This window comes from Carex rostrata, chromosome 22, assembly GCF_964058835.1.
Source record: "Carex rostrata chromosome 22, lpCarRost1.2, whole genome shotgun sequence".
Lineage (NCBI taxonomy): Eukaryota > Viridiplantae > Streptophyta > Magnoliopsida > Poales > Cyperaceae > Carex > Carex rostrata.
The window spans coordinates 7,004,246-7,020,183 of record NC_135939.1 but is presented as its reverse complement, the minus strand read 5'-3'; the positions used below and the strand labels follow the sequence as shown (position 1 = coordinate 7,020,183).

Here is a 15,938-nt window from a genome sequence, read left to right as displayed (position 1 = left end):
AAAAGACAAAGGAAAAAAGGTTCTTTATCATCTTCTTATAATAGGGCTAACTTGTGTTGCGATCTTCTTTCGAAAACTATTGCATGGTACTATCACTAGCATACTGAAGTTACGAGACATAGCAAGCAATTAGAAATTAATAATCCTGTTATCCTGTGTACCTTGGGTAGTTAAACCTCCCAAAAATGTAAACAGATTTTCTCCTTTATACATTGTCCAGCGTTCTATGGGAACCTGCAAAAGTCCCAAATATCCCAAAAAAAGGCTGTCGCAATTCTAGCAAAAAAATAAAAGACTCGCAAATATGTAATTCTTATGTAATTCTTTTCACAGGGGTGTTTTTTTTTTCCTCCTTTAAGTAAGTACTGTTTGTGCAGAAAAAGTACAAGAAGGGAAGTCATAGAGATTCCGTGCTTGGGCTAGCATGGAACAAGGAAGTGAGGTGAGCAGTCATTCTTTCCCCCCCTCTACTATGTTACTTGTGTATTTTTGAGTACCTTGAAAGTTGTCATTTGTGATAAAAAAGATATACAAACCAAGCATGGGAAGATGCTAAGGAAGGTTTAGCAAAAATGAAATCTCATATTAGACACTGCCAATTAGAATTCTACTTGCAATTTTAAACTGCAAAAGATAAACTAATGCTCTCATGACCTAAGACAAACATAATTACATAAAATATGAATTCTCATTTCTCCAACTGGGTACCACACCTGACTAATAGATGTTGGTTTCAGATCTTTTACTAGTAAGTAATAAGCTCTTGCGTTCAATTATTAAAGCCTGTACTGAATATTTGCATTATTTTATACTTCAGGAATGTCATAGCAAGTGCAAGCGCTGATAAAACTGTAAAAATTTGGGATGTGGTCCAGGAAAAATGTTCTGAAACCTTAAAGCATCACACTGACAAGGCAAGCTACTGTCTTTAATTTGATCCTTTACATTAGGTCGTTAATGTCATATCAATTAAATTTAGAAGTTGGAAAAAGAATCACGCTAACATTGTTTTGGTGATATACCAGGAACATCAGATTGGTTCTGGTATAAGCACTGAATGATTTTTTTATTTTTTGTACTGTATCTGATGTTTATGTATTTGATATTTATTACTTTGATCTCTATGTGCCATTTTCTGTCTTAAAGAGAGAATATTAGCATGAGTTGAGTATTTGTGATTATCAAAATTATTTTTGAGCAAGGATAATATTTATGTGCAATATATATGTTGCAGGTGCAAACTGTTGCATGGAGCAAGCACGCCCCTGAGCTACTACTTAGTGGATCCTTTGATAAATCTGTTGCACTGGTACTCTCTCTTTTCCTTTGGGGGTTCTAAGGTGCAGTTTGTATTAAGCTGTTGGATTTGTTCTTAATTTGAGCTATTGTATATCATGCAGATGGATATGAAATCATTAAAGGAGAGTGGCAGATGGTCTGTTGATACTGATGTAGAAAGCATGGCATGGGACCCACACAATGAGCATGCCTTTGTGGTTAGTTGCTTTCTTTCTTACACTTCCTTAGTACCAAGGGTTTTGCAGGGTCTGTGTGCATGTGTTTGGGGAGGGAAGCCAGTACTGGTCAATCATGTTTGGTACCAGCATAATTCCATAAACTAGTCTATTCTGGAATGCTTTTCCAACTTGTTATTGTTTTATTGATGTTTTGTAGATCAGCCTTGAAAATGGCATGGTTCAGTGCTTTGACAAGCGTACGACCTCTTCAAATTCGACTTCTGCTTCAAAGACCGTCTTCACTCTACACGCTCACGAGAAAGCTGTCTCTTCTGTCTCCTTTTGCCCCGTGGCGCCTAATGTAAGTCATCAATAATCTTATTGCGCTTCATATTTGGAATTTCCATCCAAGGTGCAACTTTTGAGATGATGTGCAAATGATTTGGGTTTAGAATTTGTATGTATTGGTGTTAAAGCAATTTGAGTAATGATAAAAACTAAAAGGCAATGTCTTCCTGGGTATCAGTTGCAGAAAATTATTTGCTGCAGCATGGAAGATAACATAAATATATGGTTTGTCATTTGGTTCAATAATAGCAAAGTAGTAGGTGGAGTACTTATTTCAGGAAAATTGCTGTTCTGAATAACTCTCACTTTCTTGCTGGGTTTTAAGTTTGATGCTTTTTCTTAATCTGGAGAGGCGAAAAGATTTCTGAATATTTTTATAGCTAATTTCCACAGATAACTCTTCAGATAAAAGTTGCTCAACTATATTATTTCATTTGGTCATAACCTTATTCAACTTTTGTGCAGCTTCTTGCAACCGGCTCAATAGACAAGATGGTACTTCTTTTGTCTAATATTTGTATCTTTATTCCCTAATCAGTTATGAATATAAGAAGAGGCCAAAAATGTATAATTTGGTTAGTAGTCAAACAATTCAATGCTTAGCTTTTCAAATATGGATTCATCTTATATAAGATCGAAATTTGATACAAGAGCTGGTTATGGCTTGTGCTAAACAGACACGTAGAAATTTCAAAATTTATTGGGTTCATTTAATTAAAGAGGTAAGAAATAAGTGGCAGCGAAAATTTAAAAAAAGGTGTCTTCTGGGATATGTAAAATAATGTTGAGTCTTTACTTATCATAATCTCATGCTACATACAGTAAGCTTACCCTTTTCTGCCTGTTGCACACAGATAAAGCTTTGGGACATATCAAACAATCAACCTGCCTGTGTTGCATCTCAGAACCCTAAAGCCGTAAGTTTTGAAATACTCATAAAACAAATGGTCGTCTTACCATTGGCTATCTGGTACCATCTCCACTCTACCGTCTAAAGCAAGAAATATTAAAATGTCACCATATTTATAATGCTATGTAACCTGTGTTGAATATTAAAGGTGGTATATCTTATTCAAGAGAATGCCTAAACTCTCTCCCCATTTTTTATTTTCACGTTAGCAATGAAAAGGAGAGTTTCTGTTCTGTGGGCTGTACATGCTTTTTTTTTGCTGTTTGTATGTATTTTTAAACATGTTACAGTTTCTATAGCTAATCAAGCCTTGTTTTATCTGGTTGTATGTACAATGATATATCAGGGTAAAATTTTTCAAATCTCATTTTCTCAAGATAATCCATTCCTGCTTGCCATAGGAGGCCTCAAAGGGAAATTACAGGTACATACACAACCTTGGAATACACACAGCAATTTAATTTACAAGTAAAAGTTTGCCTAAGTATCTTGTTTTTGTACTTTGCTGCTTTTCTATTGTCAAGGTGTGGGATACACTTTCAGAACAAGGAATTGTCAACAGATTTGGTAAGTATAACAACCGGAAGCTGAATCCAAATCCTAACAATGATCCTTAAGAAGCTGTAGTTTATATCTCATACATCTTGAGTCAATGCTCTATTCCTAGTTTTTCGAGTTGAAAATCGAAATTTTGACATGTATATTTGGGACGATTTCTTTTTCTTGTCTGATTACTTTATGGATTTGTTTTCTTGTGACATTTTTGTAATCGTAGAAATAGCATGAGAGCCTATTAAGGGGAGAGTTCATTAAAATATTGTTCTAGAAGTTCTCGAGTCGAAACTCGAATGGTCCGTAACGTAGGGGTGCAAACGGGTCGGATATTACCCGTCCGGGTCCGGATCCGGATCCGTATCCGATTTTTTGCGGATTCGGATATTCGGATACGGATTTTTTTTTATGCGGATTCGGATACGGGTTGAGTTTCGGAATCGAATACGGATACGGATAATTATCCGGATCTGGATATTTTAATTTTTCGAATATCCGGATATGTTAAGATTTGAGAGAATTTTTTTGTGTCTATTTATCTTTTGTATTAGAATGTCTTTAAAAAGTATCTTTTGTGTTGGTATTTTTAATTAAAGTTTCAAATTCCACGATATAAAATTTTCAAACCAAAATGAGCAAAACATAATAAAAAATAGAACAAAATGATTCCATAAACCGAATAGAAACGAGTATAGTAATTTTTTTATTTATTTTTTTTCTCCTTTTTTTAAAAAAAAAAGAATATTTTACTCGTTTATTTTATGTCTTTTTTTTGCAAAAAAATATGAATGGTGAAAAAGTATTTTTTTTATTATACCATAACTTTTATATATCTATACGCAGATATTTCTGAAAAATTGGTTGAAATATCAAAATCCTTTTCATCCCTTTCTCTCAAACAAAAAGAGATTTTATTCTTCAAAAGAATCAAATTCCACGATATTTATATTGGTGAATTTTAGTTAATCAGATATATATTTTGTAATGGTGTAACAAGTTAATTAGATATATATTTTGAATTAGAAATCCGAATTATATCCGTATTTGTATCCATTTAATATCTGATCCGTATCTGTATCCGATTACTATCTGATCCGTATCCGTATCTGAAAAAAATTACGGATATGGATTTAGCACTATCCGATCCGTTTGCACCCCTACCGTAACGTGTTTCACATTTATAATTATAGGAGCTGTTGAATAGTTTATCACTTTATCCTGTCACCTAGCGGGCATGACCAAAAAGGAAATACAGTCATTTGGATTGTACAGTATAATCTGATTCAACTAACGGATGAATTTTATAGAAGACGAAACTGTAAACGCCTTGTAAAATGGGGAAATTTATATATGCCCATCAAAATTTATGATTTAGAAATTTACTCGTAAAAATTTTAAATTATCTGTTTCTCAATATCTAAACTCATCTATTTTATTAAAATACAAATTGATATTAAAAAAATTATAAAACGCCAATTATGAACTTGCATTTTTGATATTTGAGAAAACATAATGAAGAAACGTATATATTTGAGCTCTATAAATTTCTAAATTCGCATGTGCCTACTATATATATGACCGCAATAATATCCTCACTTTACGGTTTTGGGATTCGAGCGGGCAGTATTCTTGATCTTTGAGATTCGTGCCAAGTTAAAAAGAACGGTCCAGATTTACTAATGGTAAAAGATTCTCTTATCAGGTAATGGAGAGAATGTGAATTCGAATAGCAATACGTACATCATTACATTGGGAACATATTTTTCTAAAAAAAAAAAAAAAAATATTGGGCACATATTGTTGTCCCAATGATACAAACAATCTGACCAATCTGATTGAAAACATAGAAACCGACCATACTTTTCAGGCTGTGTTTCCTTTTGTTTGGCCCCAATGATAGAACTGGTGATGGTGGATTGTGTCATGTCACGGATTGGGGTAGGGTGGGGTCACATAACAAGTCTCAGATCAAGGAAACGCTATCCTCTGCGGAGCTGTGCGGTGGTTTTGATCTGGTCTGTTCGTTTCGGATCGGACAGGTTGGATTAAAGATTCACCAAATTTTGAGTTTTTTTAAAATTCGGACAAGATCTGATCTGATCAGTCCGATTCGAAACAAACGGACCAGATCAAAACCACCTAAAACCTCCGCAGATGATACGCTTTTTTTTTTTTTTTTTTTTTTGATGAAAACAGAGGATACGCTTCCCAGACGTGTGGACACTGGATCATAAGGGAGTGGTAAAAAAAATATTATCTCAGACTCAGGAGAACCCAAGTTCGCTTTTATCCGTCTACTTTCTGAGCTATAGAGCACTCGCCGCGCGCGAGAGAGAGCAGCTGCTATGGAAACGAACCAAACCAACAACAGTTGTAACCAAGCCTCCATCTTCCAACACGTGGTGGTCATCCCTGTTCCCGGCCGCGGCCATGTCAACCCAATGCTCTCACTCTGTCACACTCTCCTCCAATCCCACTCAAACCTCCTCATCTCCATCATCCTCACTGAAGAGTGGGCCCGTCTCGTCAGCCTCCCTTCCCATCCCAACCTCCGTCTGGCAACCATCTCCAATGTGCTTCCCTCCGAGGCTGAGCGTGGGTCCCGTTACGCAGAGTTCATTGAGTCGGTTCTGACTCTGATGGGTGGTCCCGTGGATAAGGCCATCGAGGAGATGGATCCGCCAGTGGATCTTCTAATAGCCGATCTATTGCTGCCGTGGGTTGCTGAGATCGGACGGAGGAGAAGGGTCAAGGTGGTTGCTTTCTTCCCTCAATCTGCATCAGCTTTTCTCGCTCTTCTTCAGTTCAAAAGAGCTGAAAGTGGAGAGAAAACAGAGAGTAATGGTTGGTGTAAGCTGTTTATGTACTTATATTTATACTTTAATTTTGATGCTAATCTGTTGATTATGCACTAGGATAGCTCAATAATTAATCACGTGAGGTACTTAATAATCTAATGGCGGTGGCTTATTGTTTTTAATTGATTTGGGACCATTTGTGGTAGGGGTGCAAACGGGTCGGATGTTATCTGCTTGCATCCGAAAATTAGATATGGATATCTGAAAATCTATGCGGATACAGATACGGATATGATTTTAAATTTTAATTATTTGTATCCGAATATTAGATATATACTATATAGTTTAATATATATTATGAAAAAAATATATTATTTATTATTATAATAATAAAAAGCATATATCCGTATCCATTTAATATCCAATCCGTATCCGTATTTTGTCACTATCCGATCCGTTTGCACCCCTAATTTGCGTGGCACAAATATGCACGGGCATATTATTTCTGGATTGAGCATGCCCCGATTAAACCACTACAGGACCTACTAATTATTAAAAAAATTGAATTGTTTAGTGTCTTTGATGATGAGGTGACAAAATCCAAGCACTTAACCTTTCCAACACAAAATGCAATATATATAGAGAGAGAGAGATGGGTTATGGTGCATTGCAATGCATGGAGGAGTTTGTGCATTGGACCATAAATCTAAAATTCAAAATCCAAATGACCAATCCAAACTGTTTATCTTGTTCTCTATATTAATATGTGCTTGGAGACCAAATTTTACATTTTTCTGAATTTTTTTACTATTTATTAAGTATTTTACAAAATTGTTGATCCAACGGTGGCTTAACAAAACAGTAAAATCAGCAGCCACCGTTGGATCAACAATTTTGTAAAATACTTAATAAATAGTAAAAAAATTCAGAAAAATGTAAAATTTGGTCTCCAAGCACATATTAATATGGAGAACAAGATGAACGGTTTGGATCGGCCATTTGGATTTTGAATTTTAGATTTATGGTCCAATGCACAAACCCCTCCATGCATTGTAATGCACCATAGCCCATCTCTCTCTCTCTCTATATATATATATATTGAGGAGGGATCGGATGACATCCTTTTTTAGTGACATCGGATAATATCGTGCATTTTCAAAGTTTTCAAAGTTCAAATAGTCGATCCAAACCGTTCAACATAATGGATATGTTAAAATGTGCTTGCAGATCAAATTTTATATTTTATGGAATTTTTTTACTATTTATTAAGTATTTAACAAAATCAGTATATTCAGACCGTTGAATTTTTGTACCCATCTTAATAAATAGTAAAAAAATTCAGAAAAATATAAAATTTGATCTGCAAGCACATTATAACACATCCATCAAGTTGAACGATTTGGATCGACTGTTTGAACTTTGAAAATACACGGTGTCATCCGATGTCACCAAAAAAGGGTGTCATCCGATCCCTCCTCATATATATTTTACATACAATAACTTATCGTCTCAAATAGTTTACCCATGTATTAATTAATTTCCTCCCATTTGAGGCAGATAAAGCTAAGGATGCTCTAAGATATCTACCAAGGGGGTCATCGACCCATTTGCTCGACTTAAGCAAATCAAAAGGCATGCACAGTAAGTTCCTCCAAGTAATCTCTTGGTACCCCTTGAGCCAAGCTCTTCTTTTCAACTCCTTCAATGATCTAGAGCCTCAATCCCTCCAAACACTAGCATCGGAAATCTCCGTACCAATTTACCCAATTGGCCCTTTACTACCCCTGATTACTCTAGGAAATTCGTATCCTGATTACCTGAAATGGCTCAATACATATCCCGAAAACACTGTATTATACGTCTCCTTAGGTAGTTTCCTCCCTTTATCTGACAATGAGCTCAAAGAGGTAACTTTGGGGCTAATGCTAAGTGGACATCCTTTCATATGGGCAATTCATGGAACGAGTTCCTTAAGAGTTGCTAACGAGTCCTTAAAAGACTATGATAAGGGATTAATAGTGCCTTGGTGTGACCAGTATACCGTTTTAAGCCATAGGTCAGTTGGTGGATTTCTGACACATTGTGGTTGGAACTCGACATTGGAAGCATTGAAATGTGGTCTACCGATGATAGTGTACCCATTACTGTGGGACCAATATCCAAATGCAAAAATGGTTGTAGAAGATTGGAGGGTTGGGTTGAGTGTTAAGAGCAGTGAAGAGGATGATGTGCTCAAGAGGGAGGAAATTGCTAGTGTTGTCCAAAAAATAATGGATTTCAGTGCTTGTGAGAGGAAGGAAATTATTGAGAAGGTTAAGGAGATGAAAGAGAGATTCGCCGGGGTTTTGGAGACTGAGAATGGAGGCTCTAGATTGGCCGTGAAATGCATTGTTCAAGATCTACTCATGCATGGTGATAATGTTTCTTCAAAAAGGTAATGTGGACCATAGTGAGGGTAAGTAAATTATATTTTGTGTTTAGTTGAATATTGTCACTGAACTTTCTGTTTGTTTCTATCAAAGGTTTTACAATTGCCTTTATCTGTGTGAATGCTTTTAGTTTGTTCTTTTGTTCTAAAAATCTGTGTGAATGCTTTTAGTTTGACCAGCATAATTGCAACAGCTATAAAAAAAAGTTGGACTTGCGCGCATTTGAGTTACTAAATTGAAGCATGGATTATAGTACCTCTGATGCTTTATCAATGGATTTTACATTTTTTTTTTTTAATTAGCAATATATATGTTTGAATGTCTGAAACGCTGATTTAAATGGAAAGCATTGTTCACTTGATTTATTATAGTGACGAATGAACACATGGGAAAAAGCAAATGCTAAGTGCGAAATGATTAATTTCAGACGAAAATAGTAATATTTTCCAATGCAATTCTTTCTAGAAAGGAGCTTAATTTTAAACCTGATTCTTACCTTCTCGTATTCCTCCAATCTATTCTTGCATGTTTGGACCCTGCCGATCACAGTTTCACTACCAAAACAAAATTATTCAGTCGCCCAATGAAACTTAAAATATGTAGAGGAGGGTTCAAATGCCTCCATGTTTTTGTGCCTCCATCATGCCTCCATCTCTCTCCATCATTTTTAAAGTTCAAACAGTCGATCCGAACCGCTCAACCTAACCTCCATACTAAAATATGTTTGGAGACCAAATTTTATATTTTTAGAAATTTTTTTACTATTTTTTTAGATAGGTACAAAATCAGTAAATCTGAACCATCTAAAAACAGTATTTTTGTACCTATCTAAAAAAATAGTAAACAAATTCCTAAAAATATAAAATTTGGTCTCCAAACATATTTTAGTATGGAGGTTAGGTTGAGCAGTTTGGATCGACTGTTTGAACTTTGAAAATGATGGAGAAAGATGGAGGCATGATGGAGGCACAAAAACATGGAGGCATTTGAACCCTCCTCAAATATGTATGTTGTTTGTTGAGGAATATTGCACTGTATTTGAGTGAAGGCCATAGTTTTCAAATTCAGTGTTCTTTTCTGATCATATGGTGATATTAAAGCCCTGTATTGAAGTTGCAGCTTTTCTTTTGAGCCACAAAACAGCCTTGTATATACGTACCATAATAAAAAAGATAACTAAAGTAAGATAACATTCAATTACCGACACTTGACACCTGGTTTTCATTACTTGTTCTTATTATAAATACCAGTATGGCAGCATACCTGGTTTTTATGGCATCCATTGTCGCGAGAGTTTGGCAGCATACCTGGAGCTGAACATCATTTGCATGCAATAAATTTAACCTCACTTATAACACAAATAATGTAGACAGATCAATCGATGCATATACCATTAGCCAAGAGGAACAGTAATTTCTATTATGCCTTTTTTAAGATTAATACAAAACATAGAGAAATGAAAATTCACAACTCGTTCAGTGTTTTAAGTTCCCAGTCACAACAACACAACCTCTTTAGGACATTTACAACTAATAGGAATATCTTTCAATTATTTTATATGTATCAGGGTGATTAAAATAACTCCACCATTTAACGTTGACCTTTATCTCACCATACTTGCCAGAAATTGTCTCCGCAAAGTCGCCATAGAATTCAGGTGAAAACTGTACGGATCCACTGGCAACCGGGACATTTAGGAAAGCTGAAAGCATCAAACAAATCTGCATCAATATGTAGGGAAGATGTAAGAGGGATGATCAATACAGATCTCAAAAGGGGAATGGACGCACCACTGTTGACATTGATGTATTTGTCACGCTTCTTGCAAAATAACACCCTCTTCACATCCCATCCGGTCATGGATGCAGTAATTGTCCCGTATATTCTAGCCAAAGACTTTCTGTTGCCCTTGATGAGACTTACTTCAACTGAAGCAATCACCGCATTTGTCATAATTGCATAAGATATCACCGCTGAACCATTTCTACCTTTAACCTCCTCAGTTATCACCTCGTCACGTATGCACCACCCATAGGGAGTCCATTCTGTTGTAACACCTCGGCTTACTTCTTCAATGCCATGCCAGATATTGAGATGCATCAAAAGTGGATCATAACCCATAATGGCGAAAGGAAGCCCAGTCAGTGTAAGGTTGCCATGTTTGTTTTAATATGTTCAACTCAGATTGTCTAAAGTAAGCAATTGTCAATAATAAATCGATTAATCAGATCAATCAACTTAGTAACATAAAAGTGCAAGGTCTTGTTTTCCTCCTTTTATGTGAGCAGGATCACAAAGTTGCTTTATTTATTCATTGTTCCCAGGGGCGGAGCCAGACATTTACTAAATGGGGGTCAAATTTAGAATACTCATAGCATTTACTCTAAAATACATAACATTTCCATATCCTGTTAAACTGATTTTGATAAAAAAATGGGGGTCAATTGACCCCCATTGTATTCATTTGCCTCCGCCCCTTATTGTTCCTGTATGACTTTTCGATGGTTTTCCTCTTGGGTTGGGGTATACAAGTGGTTTATTTCAGAATCTATGTAGCCTAACTTGAACTTAGATTATTTGTTCCAGTAATGGAAAAGGTGGTAAAAGCAGGCGCCACTAAATGTCATAAGAAAATTAGCAACATACTATACAAGTTCAATTTATTAAGGAAATAGAACACCATTTTAGATTCTGGCACTTGCTCCAATGAAGTGGAATCAGTATCAACTTTAAAGCAGGCATCAGTTTATGTTGGACTCCAAACTCCTGTCCCGATCGAAATCATTTGGTACCAAATTGAGATGCGGTTTACAACTAAATATTGCGGTTTAATTCTGATAAAAGCAATGCATACAAACAAAATTTGGATTCCTAGTCAGGCCTATGATTCAGATTGAAATCATTTGCTACCAAGAAAATAAGAGGTAAAGAAAGAAAAAAAAAAGTAAATGAAAAGTGCAGACTTACAGGGAAGGAGACGATCTCAGCATTGTTTTTGTTCCTTTTATAGAGTTCACGAAAATCAATAGCACCCTCGTAATAAATGGTGCCATGGATTTTTCCACATGTCTTTCTGCCATTGTAAGAGACGCGTACATCAAAGATCTCAAAAAAGTGTGCTTCATCTTCAGGAAGAATTGGACTGAGAAGAGATTTTGTGACAAGTGATTGCGCCTCCGGGATGGTTTTAAATCCAATATCTCTTTCTTCTCCGTTGATAGCTTCCTCACTCGTCGAAATCGTGTTCTTTTCCAAATCCGTTCCCTTCCTGTCTGATTCTTCTATTCTTGAAGGAGAAACCATTGAATTTTCTCCACAGGTCGAAGCCATGCCGATACCTTTGATCAAGTCTGAGAGAGGAAGCGGGAGAATTGAGGATTCCGATCACGGCGTCTGTAAATTTTTCTAAAAAGTAGAAAAACGCAAAATAGGAAATTCACAACTTACTCAAAATAGTTTAAATCCAGACCGTTGGATCTATTCTGACACGAAAATTAAAGGTACTCGTTTGTTAAATATCAGATCTGATTGAGCCGAATTTTGATCGGACGGTCCGGATCTAAATACAAAATTCTGATCGGACTTGAGTCTTGAGGTCATGGTTGTCAATAAAAAGGGTCGGTGGTGTTTTTATGTCCTATTTGTTTATAATCAAGTATTAATTTTTTGTTTATCTTACTTTATATGTTAAAGTTAACATATAATATGCGAACAATAAATTTATAACTTTTATAATTTAAATATAAAAATATTTATATGTTAAACATATTAGGTACATAATATAATTAAATATAATTCGTTCTATTTATTGGTTCTTATTATTTTTAGAAGAATATATATTTATTGCATCCTGACATTTTTTTTTGAGCGAAATTGGCAGTTGCTGTCATGACTCATGCGTATATAATCATAAACTAGTATCATACCCGTGCGTTGCAACGGGAACATACTATAAGAAACAAATATATCAATAAAAATAATAATTATCTAAAAATTAAAACACATGTTAATAGAAAATTTATATGATTATGTATTTTTAATTAACTTTAATCGTGATCTCTGATAACAATTTGATGATGTGATGATTCTTTATTTTTAAGTACCAATGATATCAAATAATAGCTCGATTCGAATCTAATATCAAATATCATACAACAATTCAATATCAACATATAATATGATATCAAATAATAGCTCGATTCGAATATAATATCAAATATCATACAACAATTCAATATCAACATATAATATGATATCAAAAAACATAAATAAAAAGTGTTATCGTTTGTATGTATAGGATGTACACACACACACACACATATTATAAGAAAAATATATATTCACACACATGTTCCAATTTAGAATACACACACACATACACACATTGATATATTATATATTGAAAATATATTCTAAATTGCCCACACCAATATGTATAGAAACAAAAAAAAAGAAAAATAAGGAAATAAAAAAAAATGATTTCCATTGTGATTCGTATAGAAACGAAGAAGTAAGGAAACAATAAATAAGAAAATGGAAGGTGGAGTCTTCTCAATTGAAGAGGAAAAAAAATATGGAAATAAAGGAATAAGGAAACAAATAAATATATAGCTATATTTCAGAATTTGTTTATTTTAAATTGTAACGTATCGTGTGGCAGCACATGTGGTGGGTATGTTTTTTTAACTAAATTTAGACTTCTATACATAAAAGAGATGCATTTAATAAAAAGAAGACAAATTATGTAATTGGAGAGCTGAGATCAAATCCGAAGTTTCATCTCTCAATCGTAGCCGTTGGCGGATCGGACACCCAACGTGCATAATAATAGAATGGAGATAACAGATTACAAACTTTTACATACATTTTACGGATAAAAGAGAGCAAGAAATTGGCTCGCTTTAGAGAATAAAATAAAATGGTGATTGTTGTTGAAGATAAAGAATCAATTAGATATCAATTAAATTGATAACATATCAGTTAAGATCAATTAGTAGTAATTAGCAATATAACAAATTATGTTATTGAGGAATTTTTAATGGTTATTTAAATTAATTAGCATATAAATATAAAGAGATTAAAATAATATATATAAAGAGATTAAAATAATATCATAATCAATAAAATTAGTCTTTTCCTTTTCAAGTTTAACAAATATCTCCTCTATATTATGCATCTTAAATTTAATAGGCTGTCCCGAAACTCTAATGGTCGGGATTGATTGCTGTAATTTCGGATTGAATTTGAACCCTCCAGTCAAATAATCTGCTTTCCTTTGATTAAATGCATTCTTTATATGTGTAACGTTTATCAGTGAGTACCCTGTTGAATTCGTCATGTATTGAAGTAAATGCATACCAATAGCCATGAAAGCAAGATTTTTAACCAAAATTCGACTCTAACACTTCATCAATTCATAACAGTTACGATCCAGTTAAAGACAGATCGAACATCATGCAGAAGCTGCACACTGATATGAATGAGGTCTCGTGAGAGCTCGGCGAGATGGACATGTATCTGAGTGTTACGTCCACTTAACCTAGGACAGATTAAGGTGAGCACCATGGAGGCAACAAACATGATGGAAATGCAGAAATGGGAGGAGATGGGGAATTTTTGGCTGAGCGAAAGTGCGTATGCGATGCCAATCCGGTCGCAGGGCTCGGCCAAATTGGCATTTTGGTAGTATAATGAGGATTTGATAGGGCTGGTGTTCAGAGACATGGAAGGTCGGCAAGTGTGCAGGTTTGAGGAGCCAAATTACTACGGTGACTTTGTTTTTTTTTTTCCATACATCAGCATGCTGGCGCCTGTGAAGAGGTAACAATTTGAGTTCTCCTTTTTCTAATTTTTGTTGTGTCCTTTTGGCAGTTTCGGGCTGCAATCCAGTTGCAATTTGATTTTCACCGAGTAATTTACAATCTTGAGGATGTCCTTGTATGTTTTTCCATTGAACTCATGATTAATTTAAGTACAATTACTAAATCTCGGTTTAATAATTAAGTGCCTAACTTGATTGTGTTAAAAGTATGGATTAGCAGAGGACAATATGAGGTCTGGCCGTCCAACCAGTGGGAAAGAGATTTCTCCTACTCATTTGTATAGTCAATTGGCCATTTATGTTGCGGCTGCTCATGCCTTGAAACCAAATTACTCGGTATTATACATTTGCAGAGGTATGTCTGTATAATTAACCACCAACAATAACTTTTCTTATCATATTTTTATAAATTTTTATGATGCTAAAGTTAGTACCAGTGTAGTACAAGACCAACTTTTGATTCTCTTGTTTCTTAATTTGAAGTGTGGTATGTGTGACCTGCTTCAGTAAATCTGTTAAATACAAGATATAGTCAAAAGAACTACTGTAAAATTTATTGGAGGAGTTGGAATATTTAAGAATAGATCTGGTGTTTTCTTATTCGAGGTAATTGTAAAAGGGGAAGTACAAGGTATGGTGAGCAAGTTCATCAGAATTACTCTTGGAATAGCATTAGCTAACAAAATTGGTTCTTGTGCTCCTTTGGCGCTTTGTTCCTATGCTGTTATAACTGCAATTCACATGTACTGCAACCTAAAATCATACCAGTCTATTTAACTCAAGACCCTTAATCCATACCGAGCATGTAAGTTTTCTTTTCCCTTCAATTCCTTTCTGGAATAACAGTGCCAAATTTAATGTACCAATTCAGTTCAAACTTATACCATTAAATTATTGCCTACTTCTAATTGTCTAATTGATATACTAAAACAAGACCTTGATGTATGTTTTATTATGTTATATTTTATTAATATGTTTGGACAGGTTTGGTGTTCAGTGAATATTTGTTAAGTGGACAGGTTCCTTCAGTGAAGGAAGTCAATGACAAGGAACCCTTCTTCCCAAGCTTCCCGTATCTCACCATGTGTAAGGTATCCCCACTTTACTACTTACCTTTAGTGACAATGAAATTATTTTCATTTTGGTTCTGTGCTGTCCTCATTATATATTGCTTACTGAGCACATTGTGCACAAATTACTAGCTGCCCAATGGTTATTTACTCATTTTTGAATTCATTTCTAGCTCACACTCTTTCTTTGGTATCTCCAGATATTGACAGGATTGTTGATTTTGTTTATTTTTTTTTTCTATTGGTGCTATGAAAGGGGGCCATTCTGAGATATTGTCCTCAGAAGTGAAGGATGCAGTTGCATTATTTGAAGAGAAAAACTTGGTTGTAAGCTGTGAAGTCATAAATAACAAACAAGATTCAGTTGCATTATTTGAGCTTTTCAAAGATGAAGGCTACATACTAACTCAAAATGATGGGAAATTCTGTGTAAGTTTCCCTTCTGTCGATAATTTTTCTCTTCAATATTTCACGTCGTTTCAAGTGTTGTGTTCCTAAACAATGAATATATGCTATGTTACTTTATTAGAATAAACTATGAAATAGTAAACCT

The 15,938-nt window shown here is 34.8% G+C and overlaps 2 protein-coding genes and 2 long non-coding RNA genes across 5 annotated transcripts in view; all 4 read left to right on the top strand.

Annotated features, from left to right (window-relative positions):
• LOC144574098 (putative WD repeat-containing protein C17D11.16) overlaps nucleotides 1-3,524 on the top strand; it is a 6,575-nt gene extending 3,051 nt beyond the window's left edge. Inside the window, 10 exon segments of the mRNA XM_078323959.1 lie at nucleotides 244-267; nucleotides 378-442; nucleotides 818-914; nucleotides 1,235-1,309; nucleotides 1,401-1,496; nucleotides 1,675-1,818; nucleotides 2,271-2,300; nucleotides 2,660-2,722; nucleotides 3,062-3,139; nucleotides 3,240-3,524. Of these exon segments, the coding sequence (XP_078180085.1) occupies nucleotides 244-267; nucleotides 378-442; nucleotides 818-914; nucleotides 1,235-1,309; nucleotides 1,401-1,496; nucleotides 1,675-1,818; nucleotides 2,271-2,300; nucleotides 2,660-2,722; nucleotides 3,062-3,139; nucleotides 3,240-3,332 (765 nt within the window). The 3' untranslated portion in view covers nucleotides 3,333-3,524.
• Nucleotides 3,525-5,542: 2,018 nt separating this feature from the next.
• LOC144574422 (UDP-glycosyltransferase 87A2-like) lies at nucleotides 5,543-8,601 on the top strand. Of its 2 annotated transcripts, none has more exons than XM_078324390.1 (2): nucleotides 5,543-6,111; nucleotides 7,623-8,601. In XM_078324390.1, the coding sequence occupies exons 1-2, from the start codon at nucleotides 5,613-5,615 to the stop codon at nucleotides 8,501-8,503; spliced, it is 1,380 nt and encodes a 459-aa protein (XP_078180516.1). In that variant the 5' UTR covers nucleotides 5,543-5,612; the 3' UTR covers nucleotides 8,504-8,601. The 2 variants fall into 2 exon arrangements, with proteins under 2 accessions (XP_078180516.1, XP_078180515.1); XM_078324389.1 differs by having other exon boundaries at nucleotides 5,544-6,117.
• A 1,227-nt stretch (nucleotides 8,602-9,828) lies between these two features.
• On the top strand, nucleotides 9,829-11,832 carry LOC144574037 (uncharacterized). Its single transcript, XR_013518117.1, has 2 exons — nucleotides 9,829-10,653; nucleotides 11,464-11,832. It is a non-coding gene; the product is annotated as an uncharacterized LOC144574037 (long non-coding RNA).
• A 2,089-nt stretch (nucleotides 11,833-13,921) lies between these two features.
• LOC144574348 (uncharacterized) lies at nucleotides 13,922-15,576 on the top strand. The gene is made up of 3 exons (XR_013518191.1): nucleotides 13,922-14,306; nucleotides 14,922-15,120; nucleotides 15,300-15,576. It is a non-coding gene; the product is annotated as an uncharacterized LOC144574348 (long non-coding RNA).
• Nucleotides 15,577-15,938: the final 362 nt, after the last annotated feature.

Excerpts from the sequence above, each read along its gene's own strand:
- LOC144574422 (XM_078324389.1), top strand. The coding sequence starts at position 5,613 with ATGGAAACGAACCAAACCAACAACAGTTGTAACCAAGCCTCCATCTTC. Across the intron at positions 6,118-7,622 it reads AACAGAGAGTAATGGTTGGT|ATAAAGCTAAGGATGCTCTA; the intron begins GTAAGCTGTTTA and ends CATTTGAGGCAG.